At 34.4% G+C, this 19608-nt stretch overlaps 1 protein-coding gene across 1 annotated transcript in view; it reads right to left on the bottom strand.

Annotated features, from left to right (window-relative positions):
- BRWD3 (bromodomain and WD repeat domain containing 3) overlaps nucleotides 1-19608 on the bottom strand; it is a 218871-nt gene that overhangs the window by 93605 nt on the left and 105658 nt on the right. Inside the window, exons 12-17 of the mRNA XM_059385220.1 lie at nucleotides 16993-17033; nucleotides 14265-14369; nucleotides 13085-13238; nucleotides 8448-8582; nucleotides 7259-7387; nucleotides 5915-6140 (exon numbers count right to left, since the gene is read on the bottom strand). Of these exons, the coding sequence (XP_059241203.1) occupies nucleotides 5915-6140; nucleotides 7259-7387; nucleotides 8448-8582; nucleotides 13085-13238; nucleotides 14265-14369; nucleotides 16993-17033 (790 nt within the window). The remainder of the gene's footprint in view (nucleotides 1-5914; nucleotides 6141-7258; nucleotides 7388-8447; nucleotides 8583-13084; nucleotides 13239-14264; nucleotides 14370-16992; nucleotides 17034-19608) is intronic.

Genomic DNA, 19608 nt, shown 5'->3' with positions numbered 1-19608 from the left:
CAAAATCCAGCATCCGTTCCTGATTAAAACGCTTCAAAGTATAGGGATAGAGGAAACATTCCTGAACTTCATCAAATCTATCTATGAAAGACCCACAGCTAATATCATCCTCAATGGGAAAAAGCTCACAGCCTTCCCATTGAGATCAGGAACACGACAAGGATGCCCACTCTCAACACTCTTGTTCAACTGAGTATTAGAAGTCCTAGCAACATCAATCAGACAACAAAGAGAAATAAAAGGTATCCAAATTGGCAATGAAGAAGTCAAACTCTCTCTCTTTGCAGATGACATGACACTTTATATGGACAACCCAAAAGACTGCACCCCCAAATTACTAGAACTCACACAGCAATTCAGTAACATGGCAGGATACAAAGTCAATGTACAGAAATCAGTGGCTTTCTTATATACTAACAATGAAAATACAGAAAGGGAAATTAGAGAATCGATGCCATTTACTATAGCACCAAGAACCTGGGAATAAACCTAATCAAAGAGGTAAAGGATCTGTACTCGAGGAACTACAGAACACTCATGAAAGAAATTGAAGAAGACAAAAAAAGATGGAAGACCATTCCATGCTCTCAGATTGGAAGAATAAACATTGTTAAAATGTCTATACTGCCTAGAGCAATCTATACTTTTAATGCCATTCTGATCAAAATTCCACCGGTATTTTTCAAAGAGCTAGAGCAAATAATCCTAAAATTTGTATGGAATCAGAAGAGACCCCCAATTGCTAAAAAAATGCTGAAAAACAAAAATAAAACTGGCGGCATCATGTTACCTGATTTCAAGCTTTACTACAAAGCTGTGATCACCAAGACAGCATGGTACTGGCATAAAAACAGACACATAGACCAGTGTAACAGAGTAGAGAGTCCAGATATGAACCCTCAATTCTATGGTCAAATAGTCTTCGACAAAGCAGGAAAAAATATACAGTGGAAAAAAGACAGTCTCTTCAATAAATGGTGCTGGGAAAATTGGACAGGCATATGTAGAAGAATAAAACTCGACCATTCTCTTACAATGCACACAAAGATAAACTCAAAATGGATAAAAGACCTCAACATGAGACAGGAATCCATCAGAATCCTAGAGGAGAACATAGGCAGTAATCTCTTCGATATCAGACACAGCAACTTCTTTCAAGATATGTCTCCAAAGGCAAAGGAAACAAAAGCGAAAATGAACTTTTGGGACTTCATCAAGATCAAAAGCTTCTGCACAACAAAGGAAGCTGTCAACAAAACAAAAAGGCAACCCACGGAATGGGAGAAGATACTTGCAAATGACAGCACTGACAAAGGTTGATATCCAGGATCTATAAAGAACTCCTCAAATTCAACACACACAAAACAGACAATCATATCAAAAAATGGGCAGAAGATATGAACAGACACTTCTCCAATGAAGACATACAAATGGCTATCAGACACATGAAAAAATGTTCATCATCACTAGCCATCAGGGAGATTCAAATTAAAACCACATTGAGATACCATCTCACACAAGTTAGAATGGCCAAAATTAGCAAGACAGGAAACAACGTGTGTTGGAGAGGATGTGGAGAAAGGGGAACCCTCTTACACTGTTGGTGGGAATTCAAGTTGGTGTAGCCACTTTGGAAAACAGTGTGGAGATTCCTTAAGAAATTAAAAATAGAGCTTCCCTATGACCCTGCAATTGCACTCCTGGGTATTTACTCCAAAGATACAGATGTAGTGAAAAGAAGGGCCATCTGTACCCCAATGTTTATAGCAGCAATGACCACGGTCGCCAAACTGTGGAAAGAACCAAGATGCCCTTCAACGGATGAATGGATAAGGAAGATATGGTCCATGTACACTATGGAGTATTATGCTTGTATCAGAATGGATGAATACCCAACTTTTGTAGTAACATGGCCGGGACTGGAAGAGATCATGCTGAGTGAAATAAGTCAAGCAGAGAGAGTCAATTATCATATGGTTTCACTTATTTGTGGAGCATAACGAATAACATGGAGGACATGGGGAGATGGAGAGGAGAAGGGAGTTGAGGGAAATTGGTAGGCGAGATGAACCATGAGAGACTATAGAGTCTGAAAAACAATCTGAGGGTTTTGAATGGGCAGGGGTGGGTGGTTGTGGGAGCCAGGTGGTGGTTATTATGGAGGGCACGTATTGCATGGAGCACTGGGTGTGGTGCAAAAACAATGAATTCTATTGCCCTGAAAAGAAAAATAAAATAAAATAAATAATAAATGAAAGGATGAGAACCATATGATACTTTCAATAGATGGAGAGAATACATTTGATATAGTATAACAGACATTTATGATAAAAACTCTCAACAAAGTAGGGATAGAGGGGACATGCCTGAACATCATGAAGGCTGTACACAAAAACAACAACAACAGCAACAACAACAAAACACAAAACAAAAAACCAGCTAATATAATCATTGATGGGGAAAAACTGAGAGCTTTCCCCTTACAGTAAGGAACTAGAAAATTGTATCTGCTCTCACCACTTTTATTCAAGATGGTACTGGAATCCTAGCCATAGCTATTAGATCATACACAAAAAATATAAGGCATGCAAATTGGTAAGGAAGAAGTTAACTGTTCACTATCTGCAGAAAACCCACTATATAGAAAACCCTAAAAACTGTGCCAATAAGCTACTGGCACTGACATATGAATTCAGGAGTCATGGGATAGAAAATGTGCAGAAATCTACTACATTTCTATATACTTATAATGAAGCACAGAAAGAGAATTTAGGAAAAAAAATCACAATGAAAATGATACCAAAAATAATGTTACCTAGGAGTAAATCTATAACAAAAGAGGTGAAAGACCTATCCTCTGAAAACCATAAAACACTGATGACAGTAATTGAAGATGACACCAAGAATTGGAAAGACATCCATGCTTATGGATTAGAAGAACAAATATTTAAGAATGTCTATACTGGGGAGCCTGGGTGGCTCAGTCCATTAAATGGCTGACTCTTGATTTCAGTTCAGGTCATGATCTCAGGGTCCGAGGATTGAACCCTGAGCTAGGCTCCATGTCAGCAGGAAGTATGCTTGGGAGTTCTTTCTCCCTCTGCCCTTCTCGCCTCTCTCTTTCTCTCATAAGTAAACACATCTTTTAAAAAAATTTTAAAAGACCTAAATGCAAATTCTGAAAACATAAAAATCCTAGAAGAGAGTATAGGCAATGATTTCTCTGATATCAGACATAGTAACATTTTTGTAGATAGGTCTCCTGTGGCAAGGGAAATAAAAGCCAAAATAAATTATTGGTACTGCATCAAAATAGAAAAGTTCTGCACAGCAAAGGAAACAATCAACAAAACTAAACATTATCCTACTGAGTGGGAGAAAATATTTGCCAAGGACATATCCAATAAACAGTATCTAAAATACATAAGGAACTTAGCTAAATCAACACTCAAAACCAAATAATCCAATTAAAATATAGGCAGAAGAAATAAACAGACATTTCTCCAAAGAAGACATCTGAACTTCCAGTCAGAATGACAAAAATTAATGAGGTAGGAAACAATAAATGTTGGAGAGGATGTGGAGACAGGGGAACCCTCTTACACTGTTGGTGGGAATGTAAGTTGGTACAGGCACTTTGAAAAACAGTACAGAAGTTAATCAAAAAGTTAAAAATAGAGCTACCCTATGACCCAGCAATTGCACTGGATATTTACCCCAAAAGTATAGATGTGGTGAAAAGAAGGGGCACATGCACCCTAATGTTCATAGCAGCAATGTCCACAATAGTCAAACTGTGGAAGGAGCCGAGATGATCTTCAACAGGTGAAAAGATAAAGAAGATGTGGTCCATATATACAATGGAATATTATTCAGCCATCAGAAAGGATGAATACCCACCATTTACATCAATATGAATGGAACTGGAGGGGATTATGTTAAGTGAAATAAGCAGAGAAAGACAATTATCACATAGTTTTACTCATATGTGGAACATAAGGAATAGCATGGAGGATATTAGGGGAAAGAAAGGAAAACTGAAAGGGGGGACATCAAATAGGGAGACAAACCATGAGAGACTATGGACTCTAGGAAATAATCTGAGGGCTTTAGAGGGGAGGGGGTGGGAGGATGGGTTAGCCCCATGATGGTTACTAAGGAGGGCATGTTTTATAATGAGCACTGGGTGTTATACACAAATAATAAACCATGGAACACTATATCAAAAACTAATGATGTACTGTATGGTGTCTAACATAACATAATAAAAAAATAAGACGTCCAAATGGCCAACAGACACATGAAAAGATGCTCAACCTCACAATCAAGGAAGTGCAAATCCAAACTACAACGAGATACCACCACACACTCTTCAGAATGGCTAAAATCAAAAACAAAAGAAACATCAAGTGTTGGCAAGGATGTGGAGGAAAAGGATCCCTTTTGTGCCTTTGGTGGGAATTCAAACTGGTGTAGTTACTGTGGAAACAGTAAGGAGGTTCCTCAAAAAATTAAAAATAGTGGGGCACCTGGGTGGCATAGTCAGATAAGTGTCTGACTCTTGATTTTAGCTCAGGTCATCATCTCAGGATCATGAAATGGAGTCCAGTGTTGGGCTCTGCACTCAGCGGGGAGTCTGTCTGAGACTTTCTCTCTTTCTGCCCCTCCCCGCGCTTGTGCTCTCTTTCTCTTTCTCTCTCAAATAAATAAATCTTCTTTAAAAAGTTAAAAATAGAAGTACCCTAAGATCCAGTAACCACACCACTGGGTATTCACCCAAAAAACACAAAAGGCCAATTTGAAATGATGCATGTATGTTTATAGCAGCATTATTTATAATAGCCAATATACAGAAGCAGCCCAAGTGTCCATCAAGAGGTGAAAGGATAAAGATATAGTATACATACACACACATACACACATACACACACAAATGCACAATGGAATATTACTCAGCCATAAAAAAAAAGAATGAAATCTTGCCATTTGCAATGACAGGGATAGAGCTAGAGAATGTAATGTTAATTGAAATAAGTCAGTCAGAGAAAGACAAATACTGTATTACTTCATTCATATGTGGAATTTCAGAAACAAAAAAAAATGAGCAAAGGAAAATAAAAGAGAGAGAACGAGTCAAGCCAGGAAATAGTCTCTTAACTATAATGAAAAAGCTGATTGTTAGTAGAGGGGAGTTGGGTGGGGTGTGGGTCAAACAGGTGACAGGGATTAAGGTGTGCACTTGTGGTGATGAGCACAGGACGATACAAGGAATTGCTGAATAACTATATAGTATATAGTATGCTGAAACAAATGTAACAATGTATGTTAACCATACTGGAATTAAAATTTGAAAAAAAAAGAGTTGCTTTGACAGGGACTAGCATAGTTCAGTGTCTTATTCTAGTATCCTTACATCATGTATCATGCTCATCACTGCTTCCTTTACATCCTTCAGAAGTGACTGTTATTTAAACACTAAATAATTCTTTGCATTTCATACAAGAGAATGGGTAAATGGCCATATCCTAGTTTATAGTTTTTGAAATTTCTTTATCTTTGGTCTATTAACTACAGACTGTCAAATTAAAATACCAATAATATGAGCAGTGGAATTTCACCAATGAGAAAAGCTTGACACATTAAAGTTTGTAAATTTAATGTTCAGGGTTCTAAGGAAGCAGGTCAATACATTTTCTGCTTGAGCACATGCCTATTGTCTTAATCCATTTTTCTGTGTTTAAGTGACATAAAAAATATAAAACTACTCTGGTAAGTACTATAAAACTGCAAATTAATAGATTAGGTAAAATATATTATAACTTACTACAGAGTTTAGCAAGGGACATATAGAGAGAACAGCAGCAAGTGTAACATTTTGTAAAATGTTTTACATTTAATTTTGGAAATAACATACCATTAGCCACATATCCCAGCTGTGGTATAAGTTGTTCATCTTTACAATTTTCCCGTCCTGGTACTAGTCTTTGGAATTTTGTAGGATGAGGATTGCCATCAACATCCACCAAGAATGGGGGAGGCATGAGGTGAGGAGCTTGTTGGGTTTGTTCATCCAGTACATAGTTGTTGGCATCACGGATAAGGGGTCGATAATCCGTGTGGAAGAACATCTGATCTGGAATCTTTATGACAGATTTTAAGTATTTAACATGCATAGGGAATTAATTTTTATTCCTAGAGAGAGTGCATTTTTCAAATCAGACACTTTTTTACATCCTCTTATAGCCCTCTATTGCTTTGTGCTCCCTCCAGGTAGAAATGAATCACCTAAATGTTAATCTTATCTCTTCTCCACAAAAATCCTATAATCGGTATTACTTTCTGGCCCTATATGTATTTCTCCAATTAGCACATGAAGGAGAGCAATAACACAGTGGATAAAGTTAGTTATTTTCGTTTAAGTTGCAAACATCATACAAACTATTACAGCTATTTTTATTGCTTATATATACCCAAGTAAGGATAGATGGGAGTATAATATAAATGGCAAAGCAGGTAAGTACAAAATACATAAAAAATACTCAAAGATGTTATAAGTATTGAGCTAAAAATGATTCTGAGTTCTCTTCCAACTTTAAGAATCTATAATCTATTTCAAATTCATAGCTAATAAAATATAAAGAACCAATTAAATTAGCTTCCAAAGTATTTTAACAAGATGACTAATAAAGTGGCCAAGCAAGAAAATTAACATTTTGTTACCAGCTGTTTATTTCTAACTTATGATGAGTTATAAGATGCAACCTGGTAAAGTTGTTCTCCATTACACCTGAAGGGCAGTACAGGGAATATGTTCTAAGCCAAAGGATTTCCTAATGAATTTTTATATCTACATCACCCTATATCTTAATAGTGATTAAAACTGCCAAGCCTATGTTCTGGCAGTGATGAAAACTTTTATCAAGAAAGGTGACTTTGTGGGGCGCCTGGGTGGCTCAGTGGTTTGGGCTGCTGCCTTCGGCTCAGGTCATGATCTCAGGGTCCTGGGATCGAGCCCCGCAGGAAGCCTGCTTCCCTCTCTCTCTCTCTATCTCTCTGCCTGCCTCTCTGCCTACTTGTGATCTCTGTCTTTCAAATAAAAAAATAAAATCTTTAAAAAAAAAAAAAAAAAGAAAGGTGACTTTGTTATTTTGTGTCTACTGACACACAATGACCCTTATTAAATTGAAGACTTGAAATAAAATTTATGAATGATACAATCCAAAATTAGAGTCTGTAACAAAAAATTAAATAGACTAACCTTTTCATAGTATTTACTGCATCCAAAACCAAAAAGCAGCAAGTGACCATGAGAGTCTGTGCAGGCAAAATGGTTTCCATCTGGTGAAAATTTACAATCAAACACTGCACCATGGCCTTGGCCTTCAATCTGAAATTTAGAGGAGTCACTCTAAGTCATCTTTAAGAGGTAATTTTCAAATAATAAGTAGGGAATAGATTCAGCTTCCTAATATCTTGGAATCTGTGATGCATCAGCATTCCAATGTACTCTCTGGCTTCTGTAGCCAGAACCCTACTGAAACAGTAAAGCTCTGAAAGAAGTTAAAAAGAAGATATGCAATAAATGGTAAATGCAATAGATGGTATCAAACATTACTAGCATGGTCATATCTCAAGAAGTACTAAATGAATGACTGAGAATAAGAAAAGACCTAAACACAACCAAAATGACAAATGTGCTATTTAAGCAAAGTCAAGATAATATCTTCACACCTTAAATTTTAATGCAACTAAGTCTTTAAAAAATCTTCTTAAAATTAAAGCACACAAATCAATTTTACTAAAAAAAAGACAAGGTATTATTAACACTCTAGAACTATACAAAGCCTATAAGAGAGGGCTCAAAGGTTGACAATTTAGAAATGTTTCCTCAGAACTGTTCTTCAGAGAGGAATATGAAATATGGAGGATATGAGTATTCCCATTACCATAGGAGGATGTTCTACTGGGAGAAAAGATAGCTACCAGATTTTTCCATGGTTTGAATGAAATATATCTTAAGAGTATCTATACCTTCAATTCCATGTTTGCCAAACAACTTCCTGATTACTAACTAAAGCCATACGGGGTTTACCAGAAGCAGATACAATATAGTCACTATTAGGATTTACACATTGTGATTATTGTTTAAGCATTACACTTCCTGTGATTTTGGTTACTGTTAGCTCCAAAAGCTTTTAAACTTTAGTTTCTAGAATTAAGAGCTGGGGACAAGAATTTAGAAAATACTAATGCCATGACAACAGAGTCACTCTGAAATGTGTAACTCTTGATTGGCCTTACTCTCAGGTCTTGAGACATTCTCTAAGTTATTGTATGGAGTTAAACAAAGATGACAGAGGTTCCTTGGCACTAAGTATACTGTAATTACCAAGTTGTCATATAAGAGATATCTGCCTTAATATGAATTAAATACAGATTTTTCTTACCATGTTAAAATAATTCCGAATTTTGGTCCCCCGGTCAAGGTCCCAAATAAAAATGTTCCCATCATGACCCGCTGAAAGTATGATCCTTTGATCAAATGGATGTGCTTCTAAAACAAATACTTCATCATCATGTCCCTGTGATAAAAATCAATATTAAAAATGAAAAGCGACACCAAGTATTTGGTTTATTTGGCCAAAAGTTCATGGGAATGTACTATTAATCCCACTCAGATGAATTTATGTACATAACAGCATTTACTACACGGTCACTACAAGAAATAGTTCAATTAGAGTTCCTTCTATGTTTAGGTGCTGATTTCAAGAAGTATTTAATACAGAATACCCAAAAAGGGGTTTAAAGTACAGTCCAAAACAATTATAGCTCATTAACCAGGCCCCTGAAATCGAATTTGTATTTCTATGACTCTGCTATTTAAAATACCCACAGAAAATGGGACAAACAGAATCTTTCATTAACACCCAATTCTGCCACAGAGATGACACACAAACCTTTACTATTCTTTATCAAATTATTTGAATAAATCAAATTTATTCAGATTATACCTTGGAAGACTCCATGGTACATTCAAACAAAAAAGTATAGTGGCTCTGCTCTTTTATCTACTTTATAGTTGAAGGTTTCATTTAACATGCTTTCTGAAAAATGGGTTCACTGCTAAAAAATGTTTAAAACCCAATGGGTGGTTGGGTTATGGACATTGGGGAGGGTATGTGCTATGGTGAGTGCTGTAAAGTGTGTAAACCTGAGGATTCACAGACCTGTACCCTTGGGGCAAGTAATACATTATATGTTAATTTAAAAAAGGGAAAAAAAAGTAAACAACAACAACAATACTCTGTATATATGTTTCCTTTACTAATGAATATCAGTAGATAGAGACCTTAGATCAGGAGTCTGCAACTGTAGCCGGCAATCCAAATCTAGGTCCCAGACATTTTTGTACACACAGTCCATGAGCGAAGAATGGTTTTTACATTAAAAGGCTTTAAAAAACAAAGAATATACAACAGAGACCATACGTGGCCTGCAAAGCCTAAAATACTTACTATCTAGCCTTGAAGTAGTTTGCCAACACTTGAATTTAGATCATTGATAAGAATACATGATTAACGATAGGCAAAGCATGTACGACATAGTGAAGTGGCATTTCACTTAGGAACACATGAGTATATTACACAATAGGAGCTTTTAGAAATCATCATATAGGGTGCCTGGATGGCTTAGTGGGTTAAAGCCTCTGTCTTCAGCTCGGGTCATGATCTCAGGGTCCTGGGGTCGAATCCCGCATCGGGCTCTCTGCTTGGTGGGGAGCCTGCTTCCCCCCCCAACCCCACCTGCCTCTCTACCTACTTGTGATCTCTGTCTGTCAAATAAATAAATAAAATCTTTAAAAAAAAAGAAATCATCATATCTTATGACCCTAAAAAGTGCATTTTATCCCAAATCATTATAAAACATGTAATAATAGAGCACCTTACCATATCACCTTTATATAGAAAAAATATAACTTATTAAAACCTAACTGCAGACTGGCTCAAAATGTGTAGGTAAAATCCCATTGCAATAAATACTTTTACAACTGATAATCTACTAAAACTTTTTTTCCCAGGGACCACTAAAAAATCACTTCGTTATATGCTAAATAATCAATCTGATATAACAAATAGTTTCTCAGGTCTCTAACAAGTAAACAGTAAATTACTTTGTTAAACTCAAATGATAATGATACAACTATTTCACTGTACATTAGAAAATAAAAGTTTTTAAATAGGGGATTTAATTTGTTGGTCCTGTCATAGGATAGGACATAATCACTGGAGCATAGAGAACAAAACCTAACCAAATTCAATAATGTCTTAATATATATCATCTGTCTTATTATTATTTAATTAATTATTAAGCACACCTCTATTTTCACAACTGCCACAAAAATCCAAATTATTATCATGGCTCATCCTACCATAGACTCCTACAGCATACCAGAATCACTCTTATCTTCATTTCAATCTATTCTCTCTATTCTGTTGCCAGAATTATAGAGTATCCTTCAAAAGCAAAATTCACATGTCATCCCTTAGCTTTTAAATCTTTTAATGGTTTTCTATTGGTCTAGAATAGATCCTATATGACCCTGAATGGTCTGGTCTCTGTCTATTTCCCCAGTCCTATCTGGTGATACTTTCTGTTCTCTGTGCTCTAGCCAAAAATTGGCTTTATTTCAACTCCATTCTACCTGAAGACCTTTGATGTGCTTTTCCCTCTTCCTATAAGGACCTTCCAACTCTCTCACATATCTAATATATCAAATATTTATTGATATCCTACCATATTGAGACAGAAAAGAAAAAAATATCAGATACTGATAAATGCTATGATGAAAATAAAGTGAGGTGATAGAATAAGACAAACACTGCAAGGCTACTCTAGAATGTTTGATCAGGGAGGGCCTTGTCAAGGAGGTAACATTTAGGCTGAGACCCAGGTGATTTCTATCTTTCAAATCTTAACCCAAATTGAACTTCCTTAGGAAACCTCTCTGACCCTATTTTGACCAGGGTCAAGTAGTTTTAGACCAGGTTTGGTCACCCTATTAGAAACTTGCATTGTATTTTGCACTTCTTTTCTACTGACCATTTATTTTAATTAATTTTTGTGTGGCTTTTCTTGTTATTTTTATTTTTTTCTTAAAATGCTGTAAATCCCAGGATGATGGGAACTCTCTAATTTACTGTTTATTCCTAATATCTAACTCAGTTGCTGGCACACAGTAAATGCTCAGTAAGTATTTGCTGAGTGGAAGAACTTTACACTACACTAAGATCCCAATAAACAAATTGTTAATACAGAAAAGATAAATATCAAAACTAAATAGATTTGACTATTACAAGGACTAAAAATAAACATATTCTGTTCTAAATTTTTTTAGTAAAATTCACTGAAAACAGATGATCCATGAATCGACCCATGGGAAGAGTCCCACTAAACAAAATTCTAAATTAAGGTACTTGTTAAGACAGAATTTTACATAGATCTATAAAGCCAGTGGCTATGACACAAACTTTGAAATTGCGATTTTGAGAGATACAGACCTGTGCAGTCTCATATGCAGTTAGCCCCATGTGGCTATTAAGCATCTGAAATGTGGCTAGTCCAAATTGAGATGTTATGTAAATATAAAATACACACTAGATTTCAAAGATTTTGTATTTTAAAAACAGAAAATAGTTAATAATTTTCATATTAGTTACATGCTGAAATGCTACTATTTTGGATATACTGGGTTAAATAAAATATATATATATATTTTTTAATTTTTTATTTTTTTATAAACATGTATTTTTATCCCCAGGGGTACAGGTCTGTGAATCGCCAGGTTTACACACTTCACAGCACTCACCAAAGCACATACCCTCCCCAATGTCCATAACCCCACGCCCCCTTCCCGTCAAGCAGAGAAAGACAACTATCATATGATCTCCCTGATATGAGGAAGTGGTGATGCAACATGGGGGCTTAAGTGGGTAGGAGAAGAATCAATGAAACAAGATGGGATTGGGAGGGAGACAAACCATAAGGGGGAATAAAATATATTTTTAAAATTAATTTCACCTATTGTGCTTTACTTTTTCTCTTGCAGCCACTAGAAAAACTATTTATTACATATGTGGCTCATACTGTATTTCTACTGAAGCATGCACACAGATGAACATTTACTAATCAAGAATCAAGCAAATAGTATATATTTTTCTACACATAATTAACAGAAACTTCTATCAGGGAATAGGGAAAGGCAGAAGGGGATAAAAATTGGTTAAGCAAATTAAAAAAAGAATCTAAAACTCCATTAACATAGTGTTAGCAAAGAGAATTGGGAGGTATATGGAAATCCTCCCAAAATTAAACAGATCTTTAGAAAACCTGACATAGGAGTCAAATAAGGATGATACCATGGTATACTACAAAGTGAATTTTGTCAGGAGAGCTGGATTCTAGTCCTTATCACTTAACTGCTTTGTAAACTGCATGGAAATCATTTGGCCCTGTCCTAAAGTATTTAGGAACTGATAATTGAAGCAGATAGGAAATAAGGCTTTTAAGTGGTATTTAACCTGAAGTGTGCATGATAAACCAATAAACAACCCCACCTATGTGACTTCTGTTATTAATCCTATCTTACTACAACAAATACATTTTTAGAAGAGGAAAAACCACCTTTTCTCTTACTTTTTCCCCTTACCTCTATGTCTTGCATAAATGAATCCCTGAAAGTAGAACATAAAGGAGGCTCTTGTCAAAATAAAGTTAGCTCTACCCCTAAAACAATAATAACAAAAATCCCAACTACTGCTAAAAACAGAATAACTTACATATCCTTAAATGCATTTTACAAAATAAATAATTACCAGACTTCAAAAGGATCTTGAAATGTTTTCATATCTGCTTTTAGCAGCTATACCATGTGCCATCCTTATTTTGTAGATACGTCAACAAAGGTAACTGAAATATTTACTTCTCCAAGGGTAAGTAAGTCATAGAAAGTAAACTAAAATTTAAATTTCCTGTATTCTGGAATAATGCCCTTTTTGATCAGTTTAATTATTCCAAAAATACTTACAGATAAAGTATGAAGAAGTTGCCCTGTGATAGAATTCCATACTTTCAAAAGGAAATTGTTCACTGCAGTAATAACTGTGGTGTCATAGCGATCCCAGGCCACCATAGTCACCTTAAGTTTAGTGACCTTGTCTTCTCCAGATGGCACATTATTCCTAAATAAAATAATTTGCAGTATTCACACACTGTAAATTACTGACAACGGTATATCTAAAATAGCAAATTATGGAAAAAAAAAAAAACCTCTCCAGTAGCTTGCAAATTTTTAGATAAAAAAATCCTAAACTATGTTTTTAAGTACTCACAAAATAAAATAATAAAAAGTACCTAAGTAGGGCAAAACCCATAATCTTATGTTAGGAAGAGAGAAGACACAAAATGACAAAAAAAATTTGTTACACTAGAACAAAAAAAGTGAAACTACAAAAAAAATCTATAATCCCTTGAAAAATAAAATATAAGATCATGTTGGCTACCAGAAAATATGAAGGAAACATAAAATGGACACTTGATTCCCTTAAGTAATACATTTTGAAACTAACAGATCTTGTAAAAGAGCAGCAAGAAATTCATTAACTTTTAATTTAGTTGAACATGGTAAGAATAGCTGGCTAGGACTACAATGTCAGTTCCATATTGTTATTAATGGGAAGATAATTGATTCCAGAGCCTTACCCTATAGAAACTGTAATGCCCTAAAGATGTAATCATGTATCTTCCAATCAACAGGGAAGAGGATGAAACAGAATGCTGATTAAGTGTACTTATACTATTGAGTAGGAATGCTAACAATATGTAACATTATAAAGGTAACCCCAGTAAGACAGATAAATAGTTAAGCTTATGATGACATTTGGACAACCCTCAAAGTAGAAAGTAGTATAGACAGATATTAAAAATGACCTATAGAAAACTAAGGCAGAAATAACTCTGAGGGCATTAGCAGAGTAGAGCTCTTTGGTTCACAAGAGATCAGAATTTTGAATGACTATTAATGTTTCTATCATACAGTCTGTCAACAGCAAAAGGCAATTTACTTAGAGACTAAATATAGGTGTATACTTCAAGTCTACCAAAGAACTACAAACTGTTTACGAATCCATATAATAATATATAATTCAGTAAATCAAAAGACAGTATACCATATGAGAACCACTGAAATATCTAACAGCCAATCTTACCCAGTCATTTTAGTAGCCATATCTAGCACTATACTCTTCCATTCTTGTTGCTGATATTGCCAAATTCTTGCTGTTCCATCTCTACTTCCACTAACAAATCTTAAACTGCAGAGAAACAGTGAAATACCCTTATTACTTTTTTCCAAATTAAGAAATCACTTTTTTTTTCAATTATGAAAGTAATACGTTCATCCCCATACACTACTGGGAGGAATGAAAATTATACACTTTGGAACACAGTTTTGCAGTTCCTCAAAATGATAAAGAGAGTCACCATATAACTCAACAATTCTACTCCCAGGTATAAATCCATGAGAAACCAAACATTAAGTCTACATAAAAACTTGTATAAGAATATTCATGGTATTATTCATCACAAGCCAAAAAGTTATAACAATCCAATGTCCATCAACTAATAAAGGGATGAACAAATTGTGGCATCCATACAATCAAATATTATTCAGCAATAAAGAGAAATGAAATAATGATACATGTTGCAACAGGACTGAATCTTGAAAACAATACATTAACTGATAGAAATCAGTCACAAAAAATACATTGTATAATACAATTTATTTAAAATCTCCAGAAGAGGCAAATCTATAAAGATAAAAACTGGATTAAAGGCTGCCCAGAGTTAAGGGTGGGCAGGTAAAGATACTGGAGAGTGATAGCTGAAGGGTATGGAAATTCTATTTTGGGGTGATAAAAATGTTCTGAAATTGTGGTAAAGGCTGCACAATCCTGTGAATATATCAGAAAACACTGAAGTTATGTTATTTGCATTATATCTCAATAAAACTTACAAAAATACATTCATTCACCCATAATTCTATCACTGTTTATACTTTCATTTCTATTCTACCAAACTTAATTAAAAACATACATAAATACTTTTCTATTTTCCCCTACAGGAAACAGAATTATACTACATATAATGTTTTATGTTTATTTTATAGATACATCTCTAGGTTTATAGAAAACTACTGTCACTTTTAATAGGTACTCAGCTATATGGATGCATAAAAATTTAATAACTCCCTAATGAAAATATTTATACTATTTCTATTCTTCACCATTAAAAATAATGTTGTGATGAATATCTCTGTATGTATCTTTGTACAACCTTATACATATCTTTGCTGAGTCAAATGGTCAGCACATTTTTAAAGCTTTTGGTGAGTTATTTGCCTCAAAAGTTTTTTTTTTTTTAACATTTTACTATCTCTTAAAAGTTGTGGGAGAGTGAGTGCTCACTTTTCCTAAACCCTTGGCAATACTATATGCTAAAGTACTTTAATATCTTGTTATTCTGAAAGAAAAAAAACGTTACTTTTATTCTAAACTGCATCTTTATTAGTAAAATTGGACATCCTTTGTTTATTGTCCACATAACTAATGTAAGATAAAATAATGTTTTTCCTTTAGGGAAAAGGCAAAGAATTAAAAAACTTCAGATTCCTCTAGCATGAAAGAATCATAGCTGTACAAACCTTCAAGTGTATACCTCAGTATAGTGCAATAAATCAACCTCAAAAAATTATCTGAAGGTTTTCTCATTCCTAATATAAACTTCACTCTATGTGGACCATCATTATTTACTCTTGCATTTAATAAAGATGAACAAATTCATCATAGCAATCACCCACTGTCTGAAAAATATTTAAAAATAAAACATGGTCAAAAAATTTAAAAAAATAAATTTAATTAACATAAAACATGGTCACCCACATAAAGTTCTTATAGAAATATATGGTTACACATTTATGTTAAGTGGTTACATTTTAAAATCTATTCTAGGTTAATTTTTAGACCAGGGCAAAAAGATTATCAACCTTTTGGGGTCAAACATTTGAGAGGGTGTACAAATACCTGTACATAATTTCTGAGTTTACAGATACAGGAAATACATATCATATGAGTAAGAGAGACAATAAGTAAAACAGATGTTCAAAGGAAGACAATATGGATAAAATCTGGAGCAGTCAGAAAATGGTTCAGGTAGAACATGGGAAGACAGGACTCAGAAGAGAAAGGGACTCGAGGGAGAAGAAAAGTAGAGTAAAGGAAAGCAGAAGGGAGAGGGAGACTGTAGGAGGGAAAGAGAAGTGAGGGGGAGTAGAGGGTGATATTTCTGGTTAAGAATGGTGTGAGGTAAAGTATAAGCAAATCAATGAACAGGAGAAAAAATACAGATATATGGATGTAACAAGAGCAATGATTAAGTCAATTAGGTTAAATGTAATGATTTATATGGGAGATAGTAAATGAGAAAAGAATGTAGGTCTAAGTTAAGTTATAAAAAGTTTTGAATTCATAAGACATTTGAATTCTATTCTATAGACAAAGAGGAAACACTAAAGATTTCTGAACAGAGCAATGTGGATTTGGCAGAAATAGACAGGATATATTTTGAAAGGAGAAGAAAACTGGAGGTAATGGGTTAAATAATGGAATCCTTGGCCAAGGTGAGTGATAATAGGAATGGAAAAAAACCAAAATAAACAAAAAAGAAATCACTCAGAAAGGAAGAACTAATAAAGTATGGCTACTACTTGGATAGGAGTTTAAAAAGAACAGGGTAAGGATGTTATCAAAAATAGACAAGGGCTTTCAGCTTAAGAAACTGAACAGAAATAAAGTACTACAGTAGAGGGAGCTACTTCTGAAAGAATAGAGGTAAAATATGTCAAACATCTGTATACACAGATATGTACTACATAGTTACCTGTCTCCATTGTTACAGAACTGAACAGCAACAACTTTGTCCTAAGACATAAAACAACAGATTTTTGGTTAGAGTTAATTTATTTGTAAAATAAAGTACTCTTCCCTTCAAATTCACATGCAAAAGCATCATGGAGTAGACTTTTTAATGCTATAATTTTCTCAGAAAAAACCTCCAGCTTTCTTAAAAAAAATTAATGAAGGTTGAAACAATGCATTGACTGAGGAGGAATACTTATTAGCAGTAATTTGAGACAAACCAGAATAAGCAAACCTGTTTCTAAATCATAATCTCAAGAGACAGTTTTGAATAGATATTGGTTTTTATGTCCCCCATAATAGGAGCACACTAACCTACAATGTGACCTTAAAGTAAGACTTAATAGAAGTTGAACTAATTTTCCCACTTATTTTTTAATTTCAGAAAATAAATCAATCATTTCCTGTTTCTCAGACGGATTCTTTCTTTTACAAAGGATTCATCTGTCTTTAGGTACAATATTTCAGATACTTCTCTTTGAATCTTCTTTTATAATGACTAAACTAGTAACTTTTACAAATATAATGTGTATTATAGTGATGAAAAGATTAAAGTATAAGGCAGAATATGCACTTTTCTTCTCTTTATTCCTTGGTAATAAAGCTAAAATGCACCCTCAAATGTTGTACATATTTTCACAAAACACTCAGTTACTGAACTGCATTTGAATTTTTAATAAAAGCTCAGACATTAAATATCTTTATATTTATTTTTCATTTTTAAAAATTAAACTGTCTTCATATGTTCAGAGGTATATTTACACTGTTCCATGATTTCACTATAGTATATATTTGACAAATTCTGTATTCTCACTGTCAATTGCAATAACTGGTTTTAGATGTTCTGAAAGTACATCTTATTTTCAGTGACTAACAGTAGCCACTGACTTCAACAGGGAGTATTTAGGCTTTCTGACTTTGTCGTAGCAGCACCCTGGCAAAAAAACGCACAAAACTCTACTAATCAATTTTTCTTCATCTTTCCCCCAACTCAATTCTTGCCCATTGTTTCTACTACCACCTTTTCACTCAGCTCTCAATAAACTTGACTGCACTTGTATACATACCCTGCTTGGGTGGTAATTGTAAAGATGCCTCCTTTGCATACTCTAGTACAAATGGATTTCTCCCAATGGATAGTCTCAGATTGAGATCTTTATATATTTCCTAAGTTTTTCTCTTTCACAATTTAAATAATACTCCAGGATTTTAGTATCTAGGAATAAGTAACAGCAAGGTGAGAGCTCAGCTTGGTTCAGTAATGGTTTATAAGTAACTGTTCAGTTATGTTTATGGGATAGGACAAAACCAGGAGATTGTTTCCAAAAGCTCAAGAAGGTTTCTAACAGGTCTCTTTTACTACAAATTTCAGGAACATGACTGATTTTGTAACTCACAAAGTATCTTTTTCTAATAGTGATGATTCAGGAAAACTGTGTATTTTGTTGATGTGCACTAATGCTATCCCAAATGAGAGGTCAATAGTACCGAAAACAGTAATCTTAATTAAGACTTGCAAAGCTGAGTGCTTTCAACTGCTGACTATACAGCTTTGACAATAAGGTATATGAGGTGTACAGTGAGCTGAAAAACATGTACTCCTATATTCCACAGTGAATAATTAGAGAAAAAGGTAAGGAAAGGAAGAGGAGAAAGAGATGAAAGGTACACAGAGATATGAAAACAAACATTACTGGCGCCAAGCTTCCTAAATAAAGTAGAAATAGCTTTAAGGAAAAGGTCCAGACACCAATGGCCAGTCACCAATGGCTGTCACCCAGGCATAAAGCTGTTCCCTGCCGTTGTTGATAACTAAGTAGAATTAGATTTCAGAAGTCTGTGATGGCATTCTGAAAATAATCAAACTAAAATCAACAAGCTAAATTAGTAAATTATTTTTTTCCTCAAGATATACTTAATATGTCTTTTATTATTTGAGGTAAAATGGGCATACAGCATTATATAGGTTTCAGCTGTAAATATTATAATTTGATATTTTCATATACTACAAAGTAATGACCACTGTTAGTTACCATCCACCACCATACAAATAAGCTCTCTCACCCATCCCCCAACACACTTTCTCCTCTGGTAATCATGGATCTGTGTATCTATGAGTTTCTTTTTGTTTGGTTTGGTTTGTCCATTTGTTTTGTTATTTTAGAAGCCACATATAGTAAAATCATGTTATTTGCCTTTTTCTATCAGATTTTTCACTTAGCATAATACCCTCAAGATCCATCCATATTATCACAAATGGCAAGATTTCCTTATGTGTGGCTAAGTAGCATTCCAGTGTGTGTGTGTATGTGTACCACATCTTTATCCATTCATCCATGGATGGACACTTAGGTTGTTTCCATATTCTGGCTACTATAAATACTGCCGCAATGAACATAGGGGTGCATATATCTACTTGAATTAATGTTTTTGTATTCATCAATAAATACTCAGAAGTGGAATATCTGGATCCTACAGTCATTCTATTTTTAATTTCTTGACAAATCTCCATACTGCTTTCCATAGTGGCTACACCAATTTACATTTACATTCCCACCAATAACATATAAGAGTATCT

Source organism: Mustela nigripes, chromosome X (assembly GCF_022355385.1).
Source record: "Mustela nigripes isolate SB6536 chromosome X, MUSNIG.SB6536, whole genome shotgun sequence".
Lineage (NCBI taxonomy): Eukaryota > Metazoa > Chordata > Mammalia > Carnivora > Mustelidae > Mustela > Mustela nigripes.
The sequence above is the reverse complement of the archived record's forward strand: the minus strand, read 5'-3'. Positions and strand labels throughout refer to the sequence as shown.